Source organism: Ixodes scapularis, unplaced genomic scaffold, assembly GCF_016920785.2.
Source record: "Ixodes scapularis isolate PalLabHiFi unplaced genomic scaffold, ASM1692078v2 PGA_scaffold4__175_contigs__length_147842914, whole genome shotgun sequence".
Lineage (NCBI taxonomy): Eukaryota > Metazoa > Arthropoda > Arachnida > Ixodida > Ixodidae > Ixodes > Ixodes scapularis.
The window spans coordinates 16312078-16321275 of NW_024609879.1; the positions used below are offsets into that span (position 1 = coordinate 16312078).

General features: G+C 46.9%; 1 protein-coding gene and 1 non-coding gene across 2 annotated transcripts; both read right to left on the reverse strand.

The window, feature by feature from the left end:
• Positions 1-2918: 2918 nt before the first annotated feature.
• LOC115321236 lies at positions 2919-3411 on the reverse strand. The gene has a single exon (XM_040221672.2). It carries the CDS (start codon positions 3386-3388, stop codon positions 2936-2938), a length of 453 nt encoding a protein of 150 aa, XP_040077606.1. The 5' UTR covers positions 3389-3411; the 3' UTR covers positions 2919-2935.
• Positions 3412-4449: 1038 nt separating this feature from the next.
• Trnar-ccu lies at positions 4450-4522 on the reverse strand. The gene has a single exon. It is a non-coding gene; the product is annotated as a tRNA-Arg (tRNA).
• Positions 4523-9198: the final 4676 nt, after the last annotated feature.

The following is a 9198-nucleotide window of genomic DNA, read 5'->3' on the forward strand; positions in this document are numbered from 1 at the left end:
CATCGAAAAACGTGCTCGCAAAAACAATACAGCCTCTTTCACTTCTTTTAAATAACCAGAAAAACAAGGGGTTCAGTACATTCACTAGTCACCAACACTGCCGGCAAAGAGTTCGCCAGTCTCACCTGGATAATTGCACGTAGGAAGGGATGATTCTGGTCGCGTCGGAAAAAGAAGGGCGAAACAATCTTACGGACGAAAAGATGCGAGAGGCCAAGGCCTCCCGACTTGACGCTCCGGAAAAGGTTATCTCTTCTCATCCTTTCCCACCCGGACCTCCAGATGAGAGTGGCGAACACTCTATGGAACTTTTGGATACTCATTCGTGTACATGCCAAAACTTGCATAATGTACCAGATTTTTGCGATTAAAAAAATATTACACACTGTGGCGCGCGCAAAAATTGACAAGTTCCGACTGACCCAAGTGTCCGCCTTCGTCTTTAAATCTTTTGCGAGATCCGTCCAGTACGGCGTGCTAACTTTGTAATATTCCAAGGGCACCCCAAGATATGTACATGGCGTCGCTTCCCAATTAAAGCCTGCAAAGTAATGCGGTTTTAAAGCCCACCTCTTGTGCCACACCCCACAACATTTCCCCCAGTTCACTGCCGCTCCTGTGGCGTTACAATATTCTTTCGTGAGGACGACAGTTTCCATGACGCTTTCTTCGTCTTTACAAAAAATAGCCACATCGTCAGCGTATGCGGACACTTTAACTTCAACATTATTGAAAAGAAACCCCCGGATATTCTTGCTAGCTATCACGCTCACACAGAAAGGTTCAAGGTACAGGGCAAATAGTAAGGGTGAAAGGGGACATCCCTGTCTGACTGACGAAAGCACTGCAATTTTCTTAGAAACATTATTATTTAACACCAGCCTGGTGGTACAACCTTTATACGCCATATCTACGCCCTTTAGGACAAGTTTGCCTACATTAACATGCAATAAAATACTCTTTAGAACATCATGTCTAACTCTATCAAACGCTTTCTCCAAGTCTAATTGTATCATTGCCACTTTATCCCTCCCAACAGTTTCAAAAATGCTTCTCGCTATATGAATATTAGTTTGAATGGACCTTCCTTTAATGCCACATGTCTGGTGATCCCCGATGAGGTCCCGAATGACACACTGGAGCCTACGCGTAATAATCTTAGTGAAAATCTTGTAGTCTATGTTACATAATGTAATCGGCCTATATCCCGTCACGCTGAGCCTTTTCGACAAGTCCTCCGACTTCGGTATCAGTATGGTGTGGGCCTCTACAAAGGAACGCGGTAGACAGTAATTTTCGTATGACTCATTAAATACGGCCAACAGTACGGGACTAAGGGTATTTTTAAAGGTTTGGTAAAATTCTGCACAAAGCCCATCAGGCCCCGGGGTTTTCTGTCTCGCTAGCGAATCTATTGCTCGTTACCTCTCCTAGCGTGATTTCTCCCTCGAGCCACGTTGTAACCTCCTCATCCAACTTGGGCATGAGTGACAAAAAATCTTTAAATTTACGAAATCCTACGGGAGTCGGTTTTTCCCCAAAAAGTTTCCCAAAGTACTCAACAAAAGCTTCTTCTATAACATCTTTATCGCTGCTAATTTCCCCTTTATATTCTATTTCTCTTATTTCTCGAGTCAGGGCATACTTCTTTTCCTCAGCCAGAGCTCGCTTAGTCGGCTGTTCTCCCAACAGAAATTTCTCCGAGCGTGCCTGCACGACTGCCCCTTTATACTTTTCATTGTATATTTGATCCAACTCCATCTTGATGTGCCGAATGTCATCGCCGCAAGTTCCAGGGCGCTCACACTCTACTCGACACAATGCGTTAAGGTCTTGCTTCAACTGCCTTTCGCGAGCTCGAGCTTGGAAAGTGATGTTACTGGCCCTTTCTACCGCGGCCAACTTAACTCCCTCTTTGAATCCTTCCCAGGCTTCCCTGATACAAGTCTCTTTTTCGACCACACCCCGCAACAGCTCAGCGACAGTGGTTGCAAAAAGTTTATCATTCAAAAGTGTTCGGTTTAATTTCCAAAGCTGCCAGTTAAAACGAGACGCTCTGCTTTCTTTCCTGCCAATTTTTACGCTTACGAGGCAGTGGTCAGTAAAAAAAATGGGCTGGACACGGTAGCCGTGCACAGTGCGCAGTACGTCAACTGTAACATAAATACGATCTAAACGAGCGTGTGACCTATTTTGAAAATGCGTATACCTTACGCCACTTCTTATGGTGCATAAGGCACCGACGTCCTCGAGCCCACACACATTTACAATTTCTTTCAAAAGTCTCGAACTGCTGTCACCACTCGTGGCCGCTTTAGTACTATCCCGCTCGTCACAGACACAATTAAAGTCACCCATGCACACGATCACTTTGTTACACTCCAGATAATTACGTAGAAATTGAAAAAAAAAAAACTTCCCTATCCTTCGCGTTATTGGGAGCGTAGATACATATCACTCGCCACTGGACATCTGACAGCGTGAAATCACAAGAAATGAACCGCCCGCACTCATCGATAACAACTTGCAAGTTTTCATAGTTCACAGATTTTCTTAAAAAAAGAAAACAGCCCCCCGACCGACCCGCAGCATGACTAGCGGCAACTTCATATCGCCGGAGATAAGGCCTCAGCGCTCTCTCAATGTTATCTTCTGTCTGCAATTTAGTTTCTTGCACCGCAAGAAAGTCCGGCTGCTCGTCCTCTACCAGACGCTGCAATTGGTACTGCTTCCTCGACGAGGCCAACCCACGGACGTTTAAAGTGGCGAAACTAAGAGACATATTACTATCACGGAGCTAAAATAGAGAGAAGGCCAGGCTACGATACAAAAAGCCGCTTAAGTCAAACAGGTAAACACATACAAAAAAATACAACACTCTTACTTGTATTAGGCCGCCTAAGCAATATTATTCAGCCGCAGTACAGTTCCTTCACTATGGAGCCTTCGGCACGTGGCCCTCCGGTGGTCCTTGAGGGGGGGCGTGGCGTCGGCCCCTCTTGGAAGTCACCGTCTGCCACCTCTGGAGTACCCTCTCCTGCAGGTTCTGCGGTTGACCGGGCTCCTGGGTTGGTGTCGGTTCCAGGGAACGCTTGGCAGAGCCGCTCACGGCGTCCATCTCGCCGTCCTTCTGGTCGTTCTCCCTTTCAACGGCAGCCAGGGTCGACTCCCGGCGGGTGTAGTCGTGCCCGCGCTCGTCCTCCTGGAGGGCCGAAACGCGTGCGACGTCGTCGCCCACCGGTTTCGGGGTGTCCGTGTTTTCTGCGGGGAGCTTGGCCGTGGTGGACGTCTCGGGTGGTGGGACGACCACGGTGGTCTCGGCTCGCCTCTGAGGTTGGCTGCCCTCCGAGTTTCCGCCTGCCGCGTCCTCAGCTTCATCCTGGTCCATGAGTAGCTCCGAGGCGTCGTCCTCAGGGCCGCCGTTAGCCTCGTCTGCGTAGGTTTTCTTGCAGTCGTCGCGTAGGTGTCCGAAACGCCTGCAGCTCTCACAGCGCGGCACTCGGCACTCCCTACGAATGTGGCCGGTTCGACGGCACCTGAGGCAGAGCGGAGCTCTACCCGGGGCCAGCACCAAGGCCGTGCAGCCTGGAAGTCGTAGTTGGTGCGGCAGGTTTTCGAGCGTGACGCCTTCCCTTAGGGTCAGCCTCACGACTCGGGTGGTCGACTGCACACCTTCGAAGCCTCCGACACGCCAAGTCTCTCGGGCGACGTCTTCAACCTTGCCATACGGCTCCAGGGCCTTCTTCACGGTTTCGTCCGGAAGGTGAAAAGAAATCCAATGAAGCTTCAGCCTCACCTCGGCCGGAGAAGGCCGAGGTGAGGCTGAAGCTCACCTTTTGGTCTCTAAAAGTTACTTATCAATCTAAGTTTTTTTTTTGTTATCCTTCTAACGAAGATGAATAAGTTACTCTGAGAGGCAACAGGAAGCTTCCGAAAGAGCGCTAGCACCACGTGACAAACAGCGGCCACTGTTCCGCTGTACACGCAGGCGCAAACTACAAATTCATATCGCGCCGGAAATATAGCTCTAAATTTAAAAGCTTTCTTTTTCGTTGTAAAATCTTTTAATGACTTCCTTTTCCCAACCAGCATGTTGAAAATGTTTTTTCTCCTTCGCATGTGTGATCACGAAAGGTTATGTCATAGGTTCATCTTCCTTCGAGCCGCGATTAACACTGCCGTGAAAAAAAAAAACAAAGAGTTCACGTGTTCCCTATAAGTTTGGTTAAGCACCACGTATGTTTGAAATAAAATAAAGCAAGCACTAAACTTTCCTTACAAGACATTTCTAATAGAGATGGCGAAATGAGAAGTGAGTGTGTAGCAGAATGGCCTAAAATTACTCAAAGAGCGGAAATGACCAAGTAATGGATGGGGAGCCGAAAAAGAGTGAATAAACTTCCACACAGGGAAGCAAGATGATTCTTACTTGAAAACGTAAAAAAAAGCTACCCTCGGCGGGATTCGAACCCGCAATCCCCGGTTTAGGAGACCGATGCCTTATCCGTTAGGCCACGAAGGCCTGACCGTACGGTGGGGAGTCCCGAAGTGTCGGCAAATGAAGCATAAAAATACAATGTGCTCTCGTCCTCGGCTAACTCTGTTGGCGACGACATGTTTTGGTAGCGCCATTTCGCGGGCGCCTTCCTGTAGGATGCAAGCAGACGATGCGCTATGTCAAAGCAGGGAGTGGCTATGTTAGTTCGTATCTATGTCGGTTAAAATGAACTATTTATTAAAGAAACATGTATAACGTTTTCGTAAGTAATCTTTCTAATTAATAACACCGCCTCGAAGTTGCTTTTTATATTAGGAAAAGCTTAAAATGTTCCAAAAACAAGCCTGGAGCCTCACATTACAGCTTGCGCGGCGTACGTCATGGCTATTTGCAGCCTGTCTGGTTCTTTTTTTTTTTGGATCTGTGGAGGCTACTGTAGAAAAAGGTTTTGCATTCACCAGAGTAAATGATGTGATGTCTTCTTAGCTGTGAACGCGCGTACAATTGTGTTGCAAAGCGCCGCACACCGGTTTTAACTACATTGAGCTTGCTGATACCGACGCTTCTATCCAAGTGTGACTCGAAAGTTGTTACCGAGCAAACGCGCGTCAGCAACTGACACTGAGTTCCTCCCGAATCGAATACTTGGCAAAGAAGTGTCACATCGCGACTTCTGCTCGAAATAAAAGCATATTTGTTTGTTATAAATAACTGTCGGTCATGGCCCGGCAAATTCAGGCGATTGATTAATTTGTTCTATCCTATTTTTACTAGGAAATGTTTGCAAATTTCAAATCGCTCGCTGAGAAGCGCATCACACATTATGCGCATTTGGGTTTGCAAAAATTAAACATACGAATGGTAGTAATTTATAGCAGGTGCACTTCTCATCTTTTGGAATGCTGAAGTGTCACCGACTTACAATATTTAAAACTTCAATCGCGTGGGCGTCTCGCACGTTTCACGTCGACCAGGTAAATAAGCAGGGATTTAGTTGAAACGATTTCCAAAGCCAGCCACCACTTCTTCCCGCCAGTTAATTTGAGGAAATGTTCGTTTACTGGTTTGCAAAATAAAAAAAAAAAAGAATCAACTCTGAACTAATAAGAGACCAGCACTTACAGACCACGTTGCAACCAACAAGATACACGGAGTCGCTTTCACTGAGTTGTTTACTACACACGCAAGAGGGTCTCTAATTTCGCTTTTTTTTCAATTTGAGGAGACATTCTTCTCTCAGTTTATGTTGTTCGACATAATAAAAATAGACACCCTATTCGCCGTTGTAGATGTCGCAAGTAGTGTGGTAAAGCGCAGGATATTCTATTTTTATTATTCGTCTTTTTGTACTGGGGTAGAGAATGGCACACCACTATTCCATACGCTTCGACAGATCAGCGCAAAACGTGTTTTTTAGCATGGCTACGGGTGCCATGGTTTCAAGCTTCGGTAAAATGTCCCACTACAAATATCCCTTCACCGGATAAACGCAACGCGTGAAACAGGCTTTGCGGCGTGTTACCCAAACGCCGCATGAAGCAAGCCATAGCCGCCTGCTGTTACCGATGGTAGGCAGTGAGAGTTTACAAACAAACCGGAGCGCCCCTAGCGGACGCCACCGGCGCCGCGCATGCGCGATGGGGGTGTGGGCAGGAAGCTCGCCGTCGCCCATAAACAAACCATTGAAGTGCAATGTTGTTGGCGTCGGTGTCAGTCCCCCTGCCATTTTTCGCGTTCGAATTGTTGATTATACGTCTTCCTGGGCAATGTCTGACTACTTGAGTGGCATCAGCGAAATTTACGAGGCTCGTTACACCGCAAAACTTCGCGTGAATAGTGTGACATGCGGTGATTCATTGCGCGTGGACGTCGCAGAATGTACACTAAAGCCTTATTCGCATGATGAGATTTCGCTTGCAATGTTCAGTCGCGACGACGCACGGGCTGAAGCGTGAACCGTATCTGAGATGGTTGACGTCGATACTGAAAATCTCAAGCAGAATTGGCCCAAGTGAATCAGGCTTAACAAGTCGGTGATGGCCACCAGCAGCAATTATCAATATATCCTTGTATCTACTGTTTACATCAAGCCATGCTTACCAACCTTCAAACTTAAGACTTTGGAGGCCCGCACTTACTTCTTATCGCAAGTAGCGGACCCACGTTTGGTCTACGGGCCGGTATAGTCTAAAGCGCGAGACACATGTGCGAAAAAACCATCCGATCCGACGTCCGATCCGGCAATGCGACTGCCTGATCCGAAAAATTTGGTCGCATCAGACGTCGGATCGGCGATCCGACGTGCGTCCAACGCGCCAGATACTTTGGCACGGCGGACGGATTGTCGGATGCGTCCAGCCAATGACAGCACAGCTAGCGCGAACGTCATGATGACGCACTGGGACTGGCGGGACGAAGCGAACGCGATAACGGCGCAGGCGAGGGGAAGCCGGACGCGTGAATCCCGCTGACCTATTCGAGAAAGATGGCCCCAGCAAAGAATGCACGCGCTATTGAGAACGAACTCGTAATTTCGCTCGTGCGAGTTGAACCGTCAATCTCGGACCGGAAATGACCTCCGGAGTCCGCTGGAACGCTTGGATCTCCTGGGTCCTGGGCGGAGCCGAACGGATCGTCGTGTCGCATGCAAGGTCGGAAGCGTGTGTCTCAAACTGTCGCGTGCGGCGATTCGGAGCGGCGTTCGGACTGTCGGATCGGACGTCGGATCGGACGATTCTGCCGTCCATGTGTCTCGCGCTTAAAGGAGCAGACGACAAGCAGAAACGTCGAAAAGAGCAGACGACAGTTCGAACGATCATGCGGTCGTTTGAACTTGAAGACGCACTGAACGTAGTCCTCAGGTGGTCCGTACAACTTGACAGTTTTGCGGCGTTCATGTTGTAACAAAACAAATAAATCTGATGACTACAAGTGTCCGTGAATTCAACCCAAAATGCTTCCCGCCCAAGCAATCGTTGTCCGACGGCGTCTGCTGTTCCCTTTTCATCGCTCATATCCAGATTCTCGGACGAACCGAGCACGTGAAAACTGACCTTCAAGCCTTTCTCGACTCTTTTGGTACGGCCCCAGTCGCGGCGTTTTGACGAGAAGGCAGGTTTTTGTCTGGTTTCTTTCAAAACAACGCATGGAATACACGTCTGGCATGGAGACTTCTGCCCACAGCCCCAGACCGGAAGTGCGCCCGACGCGCCACCACCACGCCGTGACGTAACAGAGATGAGTTCGTGTATAGTGATATGATTGAAGACGAAGCGGTGCGGTGGCGCTGGGTTTATAGCATGAGCTGCTGTGTCGTTAAAGGGGCCCTGTAATCCTATTTAAGCGTCAACCTTTTTTCCAGTTTCCACATCTTTTGGGGTTCGGGCAAGCCAGCGGGCACGGAGAGAGTAACTAAATATCAGTGCGTCATATTTTAACCGGACGACGCGAACGCCTCCTGCACCTGCGGGGGCGCCCCGTGGTACCGAACGCGTGCGGCATGTGACGACACCGTGACGTTGTTGGTCCTGGCCAGCCCCTGCCTTGCGACTGGTCAGAGCCGCTAAAAGCTTTTTTTTTTTTTTAGTCGAAATACAAAATATAAGTAAAAAAAATAGTATATATAATTGAAAGCATAAACCTTAACGGCGAAATTTTGAGTTGTTCGAATATGGCAAACGCATTTAACAGCTATTTTGTGAATATAGCTAATAGCTCTTACAATCCTGAAGCGTCAGACCACATTAGGTCAATCTCGGAATCACTATTTATGTACCCTACTGATGAAACTGAGGTTTGTTCTTTTATTTTGTCTCTTCATAATAATCACAGTTGTGATGCCGATGACTTGCAAATTAAATTTATAAAGTATGCGATAGATACCATTGCTCCATGTCTAACATACATATTGAACTTTGCAATATCACCTGGCATTTTTCCCCAAAAATGGAAACTGCAAACGTTTTAGCGTTGTTTAAAGCAGGTAACAAAAATGAACAGGGGGAACTACCGTCCTATATATATATATACATGCTTCCTGTGTTCTCAAATCTCTCGAAACAATAATTCACTCTCGTGTTGTTAATTGTTATGATAAGCATTCTATAATTACTGATTGTCAATTCGGATTTTGAAAGGATAGGTCAACAGAGACAGCGTTATTGGTTCAAAAAGAAGAAATGCTTAAAACTTTTGACGAAAAAACCTTAACGCTTGGGATATTTTTAGACTTCAGCAAAGCGTTTGACTTTATAAATCATTCCATTTTGTTAGATAAACTATATGCTTATGGGATTCGTGATCTTTCACATGCACTAATCAACTCCTATTAAGAATATCGTACCCAGTTTGTGCAAATTAATAATGAGAAATCAATGGCATTAACCATATCAGCAGGAGTGCCCCAAGGAAGTATTCTAGGACCAGTTCTTTTTCTGTTATTTATTATTATATTGTGAACATCGATTCAAGCTGTAAATATCCAATCTATGCGGATGACACGAGTATATTTTTTTCTGATATATCCGAAGAGGGCCCCATAAATAAAGCTAACACATTTCTTTCGAAGTTATAAGTATGGTTTGTGCAATTGTCAAACAGTCAAATATTCAATTTGTTCATTTGATTTTGTCTTTTTTAACCACTGTGTTGTGTGTACTCCGTCGTAGCTGCTGAATGGGGGGCCCGGAGCCTCGTCAGGC

Excerpts from the sequence above, each read along its gene's own strand:
- LOC115321236 (XM_040221672.2), bottom strand. The coding sequence starts at position 3,388 with ATGGACCAGGATGAAGCTGAGGACGCGGCAGGCGGAAACTCGGAGGGC.